At 54.2% G+C, this 15,498-nt stretch overlaps 6 protein-coding genes across 6 annotated transcripts; 3 read left to right on the top strand and 3 right to left on the bottom strand.

The window, feature by feature from the left end:
- Positions 1 to 60: 60 nt before the first annotated feature.
- Positions 61 to 1,767, top strand: PG997_000474 (uncharacterized protein; the record flags this gene model as incomplete). The annotated part of the gene is made up of 1 exon (XM_066804789.1): positions 61 to 1,767. One exon carries the CDS (start codon positions 61 to 63, stop codon positions 1,765 to 1,767), a length of 1,707 nt encoding a protein of 568 aa, XP_066674562.1.
- An 880-nt stretch (positions 1,768 to 2,647) lies between these two features.
- PG997_000473 (uncharacterized protein) lies at positions 2,648 to 3,476 on the bottom strand (the record flags this gene model as incomplete). The annotated part of the gene is made up of 3 exons (XM_066804788.1): positions 2,648 to 2,672; positions 2,735 to 3,020; positions 3,461 to 3,476. 3 exons carry the CDS (start codon positions 3,474 to 3,476, stop codon positions 2,648 to 2,650), a joined length of 327 nt encoding a protein of 108 aa, XP_066674561.1.
- Positions 3,477 to 4,849: 1,373 nt separating this feature from the next.
- On the top strand, positions 4,850 to 6,027 carry PG997_000472 (uncharacterized protein; the record flags this gene model as incomplete). Its single annotated transcript, XM_066804787.1, has 2 exons — positions 4,850 to 5,530; positions 5,605 to 6,027. The coding sequence occupies 2 exons, from the start codon at positions 4,850 to 4,852 to the stop codon at positions 6,025 to 6,027; spliced, it is 1,104 nt and encodes a 367-aa protein (XP_066674560.1).
- A 309-nt stretch (positions 6,028 to 6,336) lies between these two features.
- On the bottom strand, positions 6,337 to 7,721 carry PG997_000471 (uncharacterized protein; the record flags this gene model as incomplete). The annotated part of the gene is made up of 2 exons (XM_066804786.1): positions 6,337 to 7,074; positions 7,149 to 7,721. 2 exons carry the CDS (start codon positions 7,719 to 7,721, stop codon positions 6,337 to 6,339), a joined length of 1,311 nt encoding a protein of 436 aa, XP_066674559.1.
- An 833-nt stretch (positions 7,722 to 8,554) lies between these two features.
- On the top strand, positions 8,555 to 9,917 carry PG997_000470 (uncharacterized protein; the record flags this gene model as incomplete). The annotated part of the gene is made up of 4 exons (XM_066804785.1): positions 8,555 to 9,075; positions 9,132 to 9,494; positions 9,566 to 9,752; positions 9,876 to 9,917. Coding segments are annotated over 4 exons (1,113 nt in total), but the record flags the coding sequence as incomplete, so codon positions are not given.
- A 670-nt stretch (positions 9,918 to 10,587) lies between these two features.
- Positions 10,588 to 11,781, bottom strand: PG997_000469 (Arginine-tRNA-protein transferase; the record flags this gene model as incomplete). The annotated part of the gene is made up of 1 exon (XM_066804784.1): positions 10,588 to 11,781. One exon carries the CDS (start codon positions 11,779 to 11,781, stop codon positions 10,588 to 10,590), a length of 1,194 nt encoding a protein of 397 aa, XP_066674557.1.
- Positions 11,782 to 15,498: the final 3,717 nt, after the last annotated feature.

Raw genomic sequence — 15,498 nt, 5'->3', positions numbered from 1 at the left:
GCCCTCTAATCCTCAGGAGACGACTGTTGATTCCCCTCACTTGGAAACAACGCCACAGCAATGACAGAAATCATCGGGACAATAGCGGCTTGTATAGAGCTAGCCAAAACTCTCCATGCCGCCATTTTGTTCATTGATGTAGCTCGCGATGTCTCCGAGCATGCAACAGAGCAACGCCGAACCCGGTTGCTGCTAGTGGCCGAAATCTACAAGTTCCGAGCATGGTGCGACGAAATAGGCGTACCGAATCTCGTCCAAGGGCCGGAAGACCGAAACTGCTGTCCATCAATGGATGAAGAGGTCTTCGCCCAGAAAATAAGAGAATCCGACCTCAGGCTGGACAATGAAAGTTTGATCGGACTTACAACAGCGATATTACTTGACATGAAAGAGCATTTTGGACATGTACAACGAATCTTGGACGCACATACCTCTTCGCCGTCGCATGCGGAATCTACAGCCATCAGCGAGGCTAAAGAAAAGACAAAAGGGGGTTGGATGAGCAAGTGGAAGACTCGCTCTGTGGCCAAAAGCAACAGTAACTCTAGTGTGAACCTCGAGCGTACGAGCACAGGTCACAAGGTACAAAGCGTACAGAATGCCCTGAAATGGGTCAGCTCTGACAAGAAGAACCTTGCCTCACTTATGGCCGATATCAGAGACACGAACACGGCATTGATGGACCTACTTGGGCCTTTGCCGCAGCAGTGGATCCGACGGGAGGCCCAAGGAGCCACCCTGAATGACGAAATCAGCAACGACTCGCCGGGTCTTTCCGATTTGGATGGGGATACTGATCTTGGGAGTCTCGCCCAACTCAAGTCCTTCCATGATCAAGTAGGAGACGTAAGCAACAAGATTGAGACAAACAACAATACCCTCAAATTGCAGGTATTATATCCCGAGAGGCTGGGGCCCGAGTTGGCGAAGGCTGGTGCGAATCGCTCAGTGTATCAGGTCGACGTCGAAGCTGTGTTGGTGGAATGGAAGTTCTACAACAAGGACAAGAACATCCGACTCCAAAAAATTCTGCAATTGAACAGTCTTGCAATTCTGCTAAACCATGGAAATGTCTACAGGAAGTTCATGGTACCTGAATGCAAGAGATTAGTTGAGGACAACGAAAATTCCAGACTGGGCATTGTCTTCAGCATCCCCAACATCACCCCTGCGAGTATATCAATAGAGCCTCGTCCCAAGATCGAAAGTTTACAGCACTTTATACGAACTTCAACCATCGCACCACCTCTTGGGGCAAGATTCAAGATGGCACGAGAGCTCGCCCTTGCAGTCTACAACCTCCACTCGGTATACTGGCTGCACAAATCTATCCGGAGCGATAACATTCTGTTCTTGGAAAGGCCAGAAGACTCTCAATTGTCACCAACAACGAAACTCTCCAAGACAAATCACTCGATGGTTCTAGAGGAATATGGCGGTAAGGGCGAGGGAGCATCGAGCCATACCACTGCCGCTATACCAAGCCTCCATATCCTAGGCTGGGAAATATCACGTCCAGACGGCCCATTTGAGTTCTCCGAAAGCCTGTCATATTCTACCGAGGGCACTCAGGCTGCTCGCGAGAATATGCGGCTGTACAGCCACCCCACGGTGCACTTCGCATCAAAATCAACAGAGCGAGCCAGATACCGCTCGCAGTATGATGTTTACAGTCTTGGGTTGGTGTTATTGGAGATTGGCCTCTGGAAGACGCTGGACTCCCCAGGAAAAGATGCGGTGACGATGCAGACTTCAGGAACAAGTTGAGTGGCGACTACTGTGATAAACTGCTACCAACCGCGGGACAGATATACTGGCAGGCGACCAAGAGATGTATCACATATGACTTTGGTGTTGATACATCGGCGGCATTGGAGCAAGTAGAGAAAGATGGGCGAGAACGGTTTCTGCGGTACGTTGTCAACGAGCTAGAACTATGCCATGCATAGGATGTGACTCAGGGCCACGTTCCTTTTTACCACTGGCACTGTTGATGCAATATCGTGATAGTATCGGAAGTTTCAATGACGTCTAAGTCTGATCTGCTTAGGTAACATCGTAAAAAGGGGCGCGACTAACGATCAGCAGCAACCGATTTGCTCTAGTAGTTAGCCGCTACTGCACAACTCAGGCCAAGCATTATGACTCCGCCTTATCTCGTCTGAAACTGCATTAAGAGTTGCTTTATGCACCTCGGCATGTGTCGGATATCTGTCGGGAACATGGCAGAAATTTCTGGTCGTCTGATAGGTCATGAGTAACGGCCATTGGCAGTATGCAGATCACGCCTTCTGGGCCAAAAGTCCCATATTCGAAAGCCATTTCACATGTCACACCGATGTCTTGAAGAAACCAGCGAATTTTGAGCAGAGATAAGTCAACGCCAAGTTCAATTAGAGGACCTAACGATCATGTCTACAATCCAATGCTTCCACCCCAGCCAAACTTAGGTGAGGCCATGAACTCCCAGCAAACCCAAAACTTAATCAAAGGGGAGAGTCTTTCTTTCGCGAAGTATAGGAATGATTGCACCAACGGGGCGCCAGAACGGTCTATTTCTATAATACACTGTTGGCCAATCCGTCGTCGTCTATGATGATCTGGTCTTTATCGTTACACGTGATGCTGATAGCGCAGGAGGAGGCGCTTATTTGGTGGACTCCTTGAGGAAACTGTAGAGTGCGTGTTAGTCACATATGCGCCAGTATTCAATGCTAGGTCGGACGGAGCTTACGTGATGAGGTCGTTTCGGTCCTTCTCCTTCTTGAGACCACCGAAGGCCATCTTGGTACCGGGAATGTACTTCTTGGGGTTCTCGAGGTACTCGAACAGGGTGTTCTCCTCCCAGGTGACGCCCTTGGACTTGTTGGCGTCGGTGTAGGAGAAACCGTCGACCTGGCCAGACTTGCGGCCGAAGAGACCGTGCAGAGCAGGGCCGACCTTGTTGCCCTCACCCTCCTTCAGGGTGTGGCACTGAGCGCAGCGGGTCTTGAAGAGACCGGCACCCTTCTTGGCATCACCTGTAGGAAGAATGTGTCAGTATGTTCTGTTGCGTCGCGAGTGGCGAGGGCAATGTTTGTGCTCTGAAGTCGCAAGGCAAAGAACGATGGCTGTTGCTGCTCTTCTGCCCATCCCTTTGCTACAACTGTCAATGCCTCCCGAGCACACACCATAAGGATCTTATAAGTCGTGTGACGAATGGACTTCGCCGAGACACAGATAAAATACCGCAGGTGGCGCCGGGTAGGCCTCGAAGGTCGTGGGCTTAGGGTACGACAGGAAGACAACAGGCGATCGATGGGCGAATGGTAGCTGCTTGATCGCGAAGAGTGAATTGGCGTTGGCCATGAAGACCAGCACCCAATGGCTCCGTATCGGTGGCGAACGGGTCTCCTCGATCAAGCGCCGCAAGGGGGGCAGGCAGGATGACAGTATCGCGACGGGGAGAGAGATGACCTACCAGCAGAGAAACCCATTTTGAGAGATGTGGTAGCGTGAGGCTGAAGTGTATTAAGGATTAAAGAAGGCGAAGTTGGTGAGGGTGTTCAAGAGAGTTGTATGGCTGAGGAGTGAATGGGAATTTCCAGGAGAAGAAAAAGTCGGAATGCTCAGCGCGATGCAGGATTTATTACAGCAGCCGGGATTTTTCTTGGTTCGGTTGGCCTGTACAGCCAAAAGGCAGGAAAGGCAAGGTACAGCACACTTTCTGGCATAGCTATGACGCTTCCAGCCACGAGACAGAGGCTAGAGCAGAGTAGAGTGGCTCCCCTTTCCGCTGCAAATGGAGCGCGATGGAGCCCTCCCACTGGCTCCCCGCCAATCAGCGTGGCAACAATGGTCAGTTCTGGTCAGTAGCCCAAGGTTGCCGCAAGAGTTTTCTCGCTTCCGGGATCAGCCGGACTTTTCTCAGCCACACTTGCTGCTACCAGTGCGACTGCGCGGCTTATTATTAGATGAATCCAGCTTGACATTTATGCCGTCTGGTCCCAGTCAAGATAGAGTTTCAAAGATCTACCATTCCGTTCCGCTGCGAGTCAACAGTTTTCGCAGCACATGCGGCCAAGAGCCAAGGTTAGGGGTCTTTCTGTCATTGAAGACGACCTCAGAAAGGCATTTCCGGACTGGACTTTTCTCTGGCATTCTTTTGCAGCCACACCTCTGGTCACACGAACTAGCGAAGCCAGGCTGTCAGGATGGGTCACATTACTCTTTCCAATGGACCGGGGACCCCCGGAGAAGAAGGTCCACTCCCCGGAAACCTGGATTGACCGCTCCGTTACGGGTCTCTTCGGAAAGGCTATGGAAGTTCGGTAAACTGGAACCTCTCAACTGACTTGCATTTGCTGCATTGACCCAGTGAGTGACGAAAACTAGGAACGCCCGCCAGGCCGCCTGCCAAAGCGCGCTAAGACGGCAACGAGGGCAGGAGCCAACCACCAACCTAACCCGAACGCGGCTTCCAAGGTTTTAATTGCAGGGAAGCAAGCAAGCGCCTGCCCGCGTCCAACAGTTTTTGCTGAGGTAAGCTGTGCAAAGTCGGCAACTCCCTGTAATAGTCGTCAATAGCAAATCTGCTTGCCATTGAAGCTCTCCCCAAACCGGCCAATAGCAATCTACTCGAAAATGAGGTCTGCATTCGGCATTCATGCGTAACGCGACATATCGTCTGTTTGCAAGGGGGTGACTCAATCGCCAATGTCAATAAACGAAACATTCCAATTGATATAAACAGGTCGTGAACCCTGCTGAGATTGTCCTGAGGGGGCCGCCTCACCCACATCGCTACCACATCCCACCTTTTGCTGCTTGGTGTTGAACGGGGCGAGAGAGCTACGATTCACAACCCACCATGGCACCGACAACTTCCTATATCCCGCGCTTCCTGCTTCCGCAGTACGGCACAATATGGCGGAGCTCGACAGCACGCGCCATGCCGTTCGCGAGACCCATCAGTGCGGATGTCGGCCAAGTTCTAGTGCGCTATGCTTCCAAGACCGCCGCCGCAAAGTCCGCGACTACGACAACCGCCACTGCGGCTAAGAAGGTGACTGCCCCGAAGGCCGGATCCACCAAAGCCGCTGCGACAAAGACGACCAAGACGATTGCTGCGAAGACTACCCCTCCGAAAACTGCGCCGACCAAGCCCGCCGCTACCAAAGCTGCCGCCGCAAAGCCCGCCACGCCCAAGACCCCCACCTCCAGATCTACTATCAAGAACACCCCTACAACCTCGGCGACGAAGCCCGCTGCTCCCGAGCCGGTAGCCAAGGCGCCGCCGCCTGCCGCTACACCCAAACCTGCCACTGCCGACCCTTCCAAGCCCATCGTGCTCGAGAAGCCCGAGAAGTTCAACCCGCCTTCCCACGGTGCCCGCCTCCCGCGCTCCGTCCCGAAGCACTATGGAGGCGCTCTCGGCGCCGAGGAGCTCACGGCGCAGAAGACCAAGGAGTACCCAGGTCTCCCGCCGCCGCCCAACACCTGGTCTCACTGGTTCATCCACAACAAGCACATCCACATGTTCATCACTCTCGTAAGTTCCCACACCCTGGTGCATTCTTAAGCCCCAGTATGCGATGGACTTCCAAGCTCACATGATAATTCTAGGGCGCACTGATGTCATTGGGCGTCTACACGTTCACGGCCCGGTTCAACGCCAACTCGCCCTTCGCCGAGATGATTCCGCCCATCGGCGAGTTCCCCAAGCAGCCCATCAACTACATCCGCACCTGCGTCGAGGTCCTCAAGCTGCACGAGGAGCACGAGTCGGCCCAGACGGCCGAGAAGCGCCGCCGCCGCATCGAGGACGTCCAGAAGCGCAACGAGTACCGCAAGGCCCACGGCCTGCCGATCGCGAACGGCATCGAGAGCTGGACTGGTACCGGAGAGGCGGCCAAGCCGGCTGAGGAGCAGGAGGCTTCCGTCGTTATCCCGGTTTCCGCGGCTCCTTCCGCTGCGGTTGACGCCATCAGCGCTACTGAGCAGACCGAAGCCGACGGCAAGCGGAAGAAGTTCTTGGGCATTTTCTAAGCTGGGTGATACCAAACCCAGCTCTCCTTGGCTGGCAGGTATGCAGTCAGTCAAGGTAATGATGGCCAATTATGACCAATGCCAATGACATTGCATGCGCATCTAATGAGTTCATGTATCTTAAAAGAAATGGCGAGCCACGTTGTACAAAATCATGTAGAGAGGTTGTTGAGATAATCAGCCAGCCCCCTGACTGGCGGGAATCATCATCATTGTGCATAACGCATTGGATGGTATCATGACATCGCATAAAGTTACATAGTGATCTCCTTTTTCCTGTCTTTGGTCCTGGTCTTCTTCCTCTTCAAGTCAAATCCACACCCTCAAGCCCATCCAGAACCTCCTCGGCGACGCCGCCTCTCTCAAAACCTTGGCGACCATGGCGCCCAACATGCCGAACTTGGCACCGCCGCGCGGTGCCTTCCACACGCCGACGACGTCTTCCGTCTCCGTGACGCGCGCGTCGGGGTGCTTGGCGGCACCGCCATCGCTCGAGGGTGCTGTTGCTGCCGTCGTAGTAGTGGGTGTGGCGGCCGTCATCGTGCCCCAGGCCGCGGCGTTCACGGAGTTGGGCACGCCGGGCGGCGTCAACCGCGAGGGCGGGTCGATGGTGCGCACGGAGAGCAGATGAAGGTTCCTCTTTGTAGTCGTAGCAGGTATAGACTCAGATTCGGGCTCGGGCTCTGAGGAGGGGCCCTCGGCCACTGAGACGGCGACGGCGCTGTCGGCGACGGCCAGTTCCTCCTTAGAGGGATCGAAGATGATGTTGTCGCCCACAGCCATGACCAGGAGGGTAATAGGGGGTCTCGATGCCGGTGCAGCCGCCGCTGCTGCGGAGGACTGTTTTGAGGATTTGTTGGAGGCCTTGCCTGATGATGTGTCTTGGAGGGGGTAGAGGAACGTGGCGGCGGCCCAGTCGTCGTCGAACATGGGGTCCTCGTCGGCCTCGGACTTGAGGCGCGGCAGCCGGGTCGCGAGGAGGGCGAGATGTGTGGTCAAGCTCAGAAGCGGGAGCGGGTAGGATAGCGGTGGGGAGATGAGTATGATCTATCGTTGTTTGTTAGTTAGTCACTTGCGCCTACTAATTGGCAAAAGGGAGGGGAATAATCGTCGATACGTACGTCCAGGTAGAGCTTCCAGTGAAACCGCCGGTTGATCCAGAGCTTCTTGACAAACTCGCCGTCCGCCAGAAGGGCCTCGGTCAGCATCGAGGTCAGGAACACGGTGCCGGAGTCGTCGTCGCGCAGGCCCGGGATCTCGACGCTGAGCTCGACCCAGTCGGGCGAGCCCCTAACTTTCTCATTTGCACCCGCAGCCTCCTCGTCTGCCTCATCGTCCACATCCATTGATATCTCATCTTCTGTGGCGGTCTTCTTAGATTTCCTTCCGCTCTTCTTCGGGGTGCCGCTGTGATCCTTGCGCCCCTCGGTCGAGGCTACAAACTCGTACGGCGGCACGGGCGTCTTCTCGACCTCGGCCTTCACGCCCACGACGGCCTCGGTGCCGTCGGCGAAGCAGATGCGCGCGCTGCCGTTGGTGCCCGGCAGGATGCCCGTCTCGGCCGTGAGCGGGCGGAACTGCGTCGGCGACCGGCCGTCCGGGCGGATCGGGCCGGGCGTGATGAGGCTCAGGCTGCCGTGCAGGTAGGCGAGCTCGGCGGGCGAGAGCAGCAGGTGCTGCGAGGTGGACGACATGGTTTTGGCGGGGCGTGGGGGCTTTGCGCGCTCCTCTTTCTTATTCTTGGGGAGGGAAGGGAAAGGGAAAAGAAGGATTTTTCGTTGCTGCGATTCCCGCAGAATCAGGTGTCGTTTGTACGGAGGTACTTCGCAGAAAATGAGCGAAAAGCTGCGATATATGCAGCCCAGTTTGTCGTACAGTGACGGCGATTTCTTTTTTGATGTGAGGCTGAAGTGGGATTTTCTGAGCTCCAGCATTGAGCTGCGGTCATTGGGCGGTTTGAGTGGGTGGCTTGCAGGGGGTAGCTGCAAGGCTTCAGGTCCCAAATTTTGGTGGGGGCGGCTTCTTGGTATTGGTTGGCGTGTGTAATTGACGTCGGCGCATCATCCCTCCCGCGCCCAGGAAAGTCGCCGGTGAGATTCTACCTACCTACAACGTACCAACACCATTGATTTCCTTTTCTGGAAAACAAAGACATCTAGAGCTCGGAGACATCTGGTTCTCGACTCGGCTCTTCTCACCCCGTTTGGACCATGGTTTTGCGTGGACATTCACCCAGACGGCCATCTACATTTGTCGTCGGGTATCTGGAATCTTGTAGTATGAGCTGATAGTGAGGGTGTTCATTCCTTGAAAGGATGATGTATAAAGCAGAGCCGCCATTCTTGATACTTTGGGTGGTATACATAGAAAACCCATCGACAACTCAATAAACACTTCTCGCGCATACCCAAATCCTAAGTATACGACACCTTGATCTCCGTGTGCTTGGTATTATATATCGCTTCGTTTCTCATCTATACAGTCTTATATTCATATCTGCATATGGACATCACACAGAATGGATACAATGGCAGCCCTATTAACCCAAGCCTATATGAAACTCCGTCCCATCCCTCTTCCGCCCCCGGACACCTTCGCTGGCCAGACAGCCGTAGTGACTGGCGGCACCAGCGGTCTCGGCTTCGCCACAGCGGTCCATCTCCTCCGTCTCGGCGCCGCCGAGGTCATCATCTCCGCGCGGGACACAGCACGAGGTCGTGATGCCGCGGCGCAGATCGCCTTGGAGGCGGCCTCAGGAGAGGGAGGAGACAACAAAATGCCTCTTGGCCAAGTCAGGGCGATAGAGCTGGATATGAGCCGGTATAGCTCGGTAGTAGCGTTCGCCGAGCAGGTGAAACAAGTCAAAAGGGGCAAAGGGGGCGTGGATGTGGTCAATCTGAATGCCGGCATGATTGGCACCGTACGAAAAGGGGCCCGAGGGCTGGTGAGTGGGATCCCTCGTCTTATACCCTCCTCCCGGTCACGTTCCCTGCAGTTTGTGACGGTGGTCACGATTCAGACTCGGATTTTCCTGGATTTTCTGATCGAGTGAAAGGATCCCTTAGAAATCGAGAATGGCTGCTTCCCGGCTCAGGGGCGAAAAGGGGCCGGCAGTTCATGCTAATGACTTTCCCTATATACAGGGAACAAAACCTCCAAACCAACTCCCTTTCCACGACACTCCTAGCCGCACTCCTTCTCCCCTACCTGAAATCAGAAAGGGCGAACCGCAGCTTCCCAGCCCACCTAACCCTCGTCGGCTCCATGAAGTACACCTCACCCAACATCAACCAATGGCACAAATGGGCCAGCCAGGAAGATCAGGGCAGCGGTGGTGTACTAAAGCATCTCAACAAGCCCGAGAACTTCGTTTCGGGCGACGACCGGTATGCCAGCACGAAGCTGATCCTGCAGGATGCGTTCGAGGAGCTCGTGAAACTGGCAAGGACTGATGGTGGCAATGGACCGTAAGTACCTTCCCCTATCGGGTTCCCCCGCCCTCCCCCTTATCACGGTTCACTAACTGCGGCAGGAGTAGACCGCAAGTCGTCATGAACACCGTATGCCCCGGCATCGTCAAAACGGGCCTCGCCCGCGACTACCAAGCCCGAGGCGGCCTCGGAATCCGTCTCGCCGTGGGCGCCTTCCAGGGCCTGTTCGGCAAGTCCGCGTCGGACGGCGCGCGGTCTTACCTGGCGGCCGTCACGACGAAGGAGAACCAGCATGTGAGTAGCAGCAGCAGCAGCCCCTGAATCTTACTCTTTCCCCCACTTTCCCCCTATCTCTTCGAAAGGGACATTCTATGGCGTAGAGGACCCGCTTACTAACCTTATCGGTCGACGTTCTAGGGAGATTTCATCCAGTTTTACAAGAGCGAGACACAATACAAGGAGTAAGTTCTCGACCCCCCAACCTCCAACGGCCGTCGCCCATGTCAAATATGACGTGGCCATTGGTTAATGGATTTTCTCACCGTGTGCTTGTACATTAGGTTGCGAGGAAGGGTGATATCCTCACCTGCGGGCCAAGGAATGCAGGCTCAAGTTTGGGACGAGCTGTGTCAGGAATTGGGGGCAAAGGTCCCCGGCTTCAAGGAGATACTACATTCTGCTGCTAATTAGCGTCCATGCTTAGTTTACTATCTGTTAGCTTTCTAGTAGGGTCGGAAGTAACATTGCATCGATTGGTGTCTGATTTTTTGTCACATAATCCCAAACAGTCACATTAGTATCTTAGTGGTCCTTCACCACGTTTGCTTTGGCTGTACGGGCAATGTTCTCATGCAGTGCTTACTTAGATAGGTCTTGTCGAAGTTCATGCACCGAGTACTCGAAGCGAGTATGATCTTATAGATCAGTTAAAAGTTGGGGTGAATTAATTATAGGACTTGCTAATATATCGCCTCAGAACATGTACACAAGGCGCAAAGCTGTCGTCGTCCTCCCCCAACGCAATCTATGTAATAGTATTCTAAGATCCTGGAATTCCCGGCCGGTCCCTGTGACCACTTTCCCAATCCGGCACCGAGCAACATCCCTGTCCGGTCGGCTTGTTAGTGCCTCAGACGCCTCTTCGAAAATCCAGACAGGTCTGGCCCGAGACCAGATCCGTCCCAACCGCCGCGATCATCTGCGCAATGGCGGCCTTGGGGGTCCCCTGGTTGTCGATGTCCTCGTCGTCCCACTGGAAGATGTCCCCTGCGAAGCAGAAGCCGCGATTCAGGCGGACAGGGATGTGGTCAAAGTCGACCGACCGCATCTGCTCTAGCGGCGGGATGCCTGGCATGTTGGCGTCGAAAAGGGAATGCTCCTCCTCGTCGTCCGAGTCTCCTTGGCGCTCTGCCTCCTCGGTGACGGTTTCGGCAGTACTCCCGGGGGCATTTCCGGACCCTGGAGCCTCCATCTCCAAGTAGCCCTTGCTGTCGAACCGGGCCAAAAGATCATCGTCGACTTTTTCCCATCGGAGGGTGTCGGGTTCCAGAAGGTACTGCGGAGCGTAATCCATTTTGTACTTCATCTTGGGACACGTATGGATGTAGTAGCCGGGATACCACCAGCGATATCCATCCTCCGTCGCCAGAGCAATCTCTCGCAGTGCGCCCAGCTTTCCGGGCTGCCACTTGTGTATCGACTCGTGGTACAGAAAGTAGACGGCCGAGACACAGTCGGGGAGCAGGTCGAGAACGCCGATGGCGACCAGCTTGCCATCGAGCCGGTAGCACTGGTGATAGGATCCCAGCTGTCGCTCCTTGCCGTTGTCCGCGGATCGCAAGACACTACGTCGCAGGGGGGACCCGCACAGGAACCGCTTGAAGCCGTCTCTACTTATCATATCCGGGCCTTCGTGGTGTACGACCCGCTGGTAGTTCTCAAACACGGCGTACTTTTCCTCGGTGTACACATCGGGCTCTAGCGTGACTTCGAATTTGTGCAGTGGCAGGGGCGGGTTCTTCAGGGTCTGCGCCTCGGCCTCGTGGATTCTTTCGACGAGGTCAAATTCCATGTCACGCTTCTTGGCTTGCTCGCGTGATCTTGGGTACAGGCGTGCCGCTTTCTTTGTGTACTCGTCACCGGCGACATGCTTGTTGAAGCGGTTGATGGCATGGCGCTGGTCCTTGGTGGCATGGAATTGGCTAGAATCTAGGCGCAGAGTATAGTGTGGGCAACAAGCCTCCCGCTGATTTGGTCTGTACAGGAGCGCACCAGAGCGACGCCAGTATCGATCAAGCAATGACTGATAATACTCTGGGCTCATGGATGTTGCGCGGATATAATATGAGCCTCCTGTGTCTTGGAAAGTCACATTAGAAATCGTGTATACCGTTTCCGCAACGACATGATTGCGTTAGTGCATACTCGTCTTCTCCAAGGCCAAGGAGAGGTGAGGTTCATGGGCCCCTTAGCCTTTGACCTTGGCCTAGTCCGTTGGTCCGTTTTCGAGTTACAGCCGGGAACTTCACATGCACGCTAGACTTGAAAGAAACAGTCCGAGGAAATGAAAATGAGAAAGTGATGGGTTACTTTACATACTCTTTTGAGTCTGCTCCCTGGGGGTGCCACGGCAGTAGCCGCAACTAGAAGAATGCCTGTAGCCTGTGGTTGGTTGGGTAGTTAGTATATATACTTCAGTAGTGTGGTCCGGATAGGCAGGAGCTGCCGCGATCACATTGGCCAGTAGATAATATGAACGGTTGTCATAGACTTCTATTGCCGTACATACGTAAGAGCCAATCGCTTGTTTACGAGGGGGCTTGCATGTGAGCGGGCTGAGCTAGATAAATACACATCACGATGGCATCGTGCATCGTACATCGTATGCATCGTGAGAGGTGTACAAAGGCATAGAAATGAGGTTTTAAGTCCCGAATGGCAGTTGATTGGCACTCGGAAACTAGCCGGGGGGCGAATCTGTTCCTATGTTCTGTGACTGCGTGGGGTCGACTTGATCGGCGCACTTGCGGATCATGGAAGGAAATAAAAAATTTGTAGTCATCGCGAGGAGGGGAAACACCGTCTAGCAGGGAGACAAGGCGGACAAGCCGCAATGCGGCGGCTCACGAGGGACCAAATGGCTGGTAGCAATGGCTGACACCGGCTGCAGGTGCGACTTCTCAGGCCCTTCCCCACAGGCGTGATGCAGGCCAGACAGCCAACGGTAGGCTGTGTTTGGTGCACGGGTCCGTATGGTTGGGCGAGAAGCGTGTGGACACTCGGGGGTGGCTAATAAAGCAGACGAGGCAGACAGGCAGAGAGACTGACCTATTGGTGATATGTAGCTGAATGCATCTTCAGGGGTGCTCTGCTGCTGCTGTACACCGGCTGGCTCCATAATGCCGTTAACGGGGCTTGGGCGGCGGTTTGCTTGCCTGTCCTGTACTCGATCGTCTGTCCCTTGCGAGAATCGAGCGTGGCTGCTTGGTGGGATGACGTCGTGCCAGCTACGGCCTCGCGACAAACCTACGCTGTTCTGTCAAATACCGAAGGGACCGTGATAAGCGAGCTCCGGAACCAACCAGGCTGGAGGAAGGATGGCGATTGCTCAGCAAGTCCACCTGATATAAGCCGATCCGCCGATCCGGGACCGAACGCTAGGTAGGCTGGGCGATGAGTCTGGGGCGTTGTGCTGTTGTCGTTGTTGTTTTCGTCGTTAGACCAGCAGAGCAGGTAGTATTTGCTTGCGGACCTGCCGATATGGGCATGAACGATCAGGTGGAGCCGAGAGTGATGGTAGCTGTGATTGTGATAATAATAAGAGACGCGATGCAAAGTCCAGCCCGAGGACCAGTAAGACAGACCAGCCCTACGTTAGTGCATTCGTTTAAGTATGTTGGGGGGCAGGTAGGCAAGCAGGCAAGCAAGCAGTTTGATGGTCCGCTCGTTAAGGTTGTCGGCCAGTTGGCAAAATCGAGGACTCGGCAGCGTTGATAGACCAACACGGGCAGATTAATTATTGATTAGGTAGGCATTGGGTGGTGCAGTGAGACCTAGGTTAGCATCTGGGCGGGCGAGGGTGAGGGCGAGCAGGGCGGTGATGTGTTGAGAGAAGGAGTCTAGACTAGCCGGTTGGACGTGATGCAAGTCGATCAGACCAGACCAGACTGCCAGACTGGACGTCACCCGTCTTTCTGGATATGAGTGTAACGCGAGCTCGACGAATGACGGGTCGGGACTGGGCGATACTACCGGAGGCTGATTGGGCTGAGTGGTTGAGTGGGTAGGTCGGAGCGACAGACCGCCCACAACCGATCAATGAGAATTCGATTTAAAGCTCGACCGGCCTCTCGTTGCGTTGCTTGCGCTTGCTTCTCGAGAACTCCCGGCTCAACCTGATCTTCGCGAGTGCTTGCTCCTAGCCCGCTTAAAGCGATATTATTGTTGGCAGTCCCCATCATTCGCTCCATCCCGGGACCTGCTACTCGTTGACAGCCGCTGCTCTCCCCTCCTTCTGCCGCATGGCTGCATGGCTCTGACGACCCCCACCTAAGATCTCCGTTGATCTGGCCGACACCCAATATCGTCAACGCTTGGCATGGAAGCCTCCGCCCAACTTCTACTTCTATGCGAGCAAACCACATGCAAGCCGGCTTGGCTTGTTCGTCATCATTGCCCTAAAACCGCCAGTCTAGAGAAAGATTGCCATCCCCGTGGCCTCTGAGGTGTTTACGTACACATATCACGATACCTTATTCTCCGAGGAATTCTCCCGATTTTCGTGTTGTGGTGTGGTGCAAAGTGCATGCATTCACTCAACCTACTAGTTGATCGTCTATCGCCTTGGGTAAGGCAGTTTTTGCGCCCGCTTGGCACATGTGTGATGCGGAATACTAAAAACAAAACATGTACCAATACCTGATTTGATGTTTTGAGTCTCTACGAGCATATATCTTGCATGACCCCCAATGAGCCGTGTTGACAGACCCAGCCATAGTCCTAGAAGTTGGGTCAAGGGCACAAGGCTCTTGGGGAATCCATTTAGGCTAACATGCGAACTATCATGCCCAGGCGTTCAAGACAGTACCTATGTTCGTACATGTAGGTATGCATCGACGCGGCAGAGGCATATAAATAGCATGTGGAAACGAGTCCAGTCTGGTGAGACGATACACCAAGACCTATACCTGCATGTGTCTAGGTACATTTCCTTGGGTACTTAGGTTACTATGCTGGTGACAACGTTGTGAGCAGGATTTCCTCTTCATGAGAGGGGTCGCAACAGCTGGCCTTGCTCGTGGGTTTGCACATGCGCCTGATGATGAGGAGGATGATGATGGTCTCCTGGATCTCTAGGCCATACTCGGCCATTACAACAGGAGAGAATCTAACACTACCTACCAGAAAAAGAACAAGCCCAAAGTGTGTGTGAGGTTAAATAACACCGTCTTTGGCATATAGCAGTCATGTCCTATTACGAAGCCCCAAGTTGTATTTGCCTTGAGAGGTATGCACTTCCACACTATAGTTGATGTGAGATGCAGCGACTGGCTACATGTTTTGGGGGCCTATCCAATGCTCTAGACGGCGGCTGCTACCTTCAGTTATGGCGATTGACCTAGGGTATTAATGCTTAACCTTAACCACCAGTGCCCCTATTAATAGTGCACCCTGCTCGCAGGGTCCCGAGTCTTACATATTATGTACAGAGACACACAGGTAACATGTAACATGATGGACACAATCAAGTGACTAAGAGGTTATCTGGTTGACGCCAACTCCGACGCGCCGGAGCTGACCTACCCAGAACACATACTCAAGTACCTGACCTGACCTGGCCTGACTTGACCAGGGCTTTCGTTAATCCCACGCGAGCCGACGCTTGCTTTTGCTCCAGCGAATGCATTCCCACTGTTTACTTTAAGCCTTTCCCACTCTTCCAGACCGCTAGGTCCCTGAAGAAGCCACTTGCCCTCTTCCAGTAATACGACACACGCTCTCGGCGTTAGCCATTCTGTGTATGCGATATGATGCCAGTCAT

This window comes from Apiospora hydei, assembly GCF_038363865.1.
Source record: "Apiospora hydei strain CBS 114990 chromosome Unknown utg000002l_segment0_segment0, whole genome shotgun sequence".
NCBI lineage: Eukaryota > Fungi > Ascomycota > Sordariomycetes > Amphisphaeriales > Apiosporaceae > Apiospora > Apiospora hydei.
This window is presented reverse-complemented; position numbering and strand designations above follow the sequence as displayed.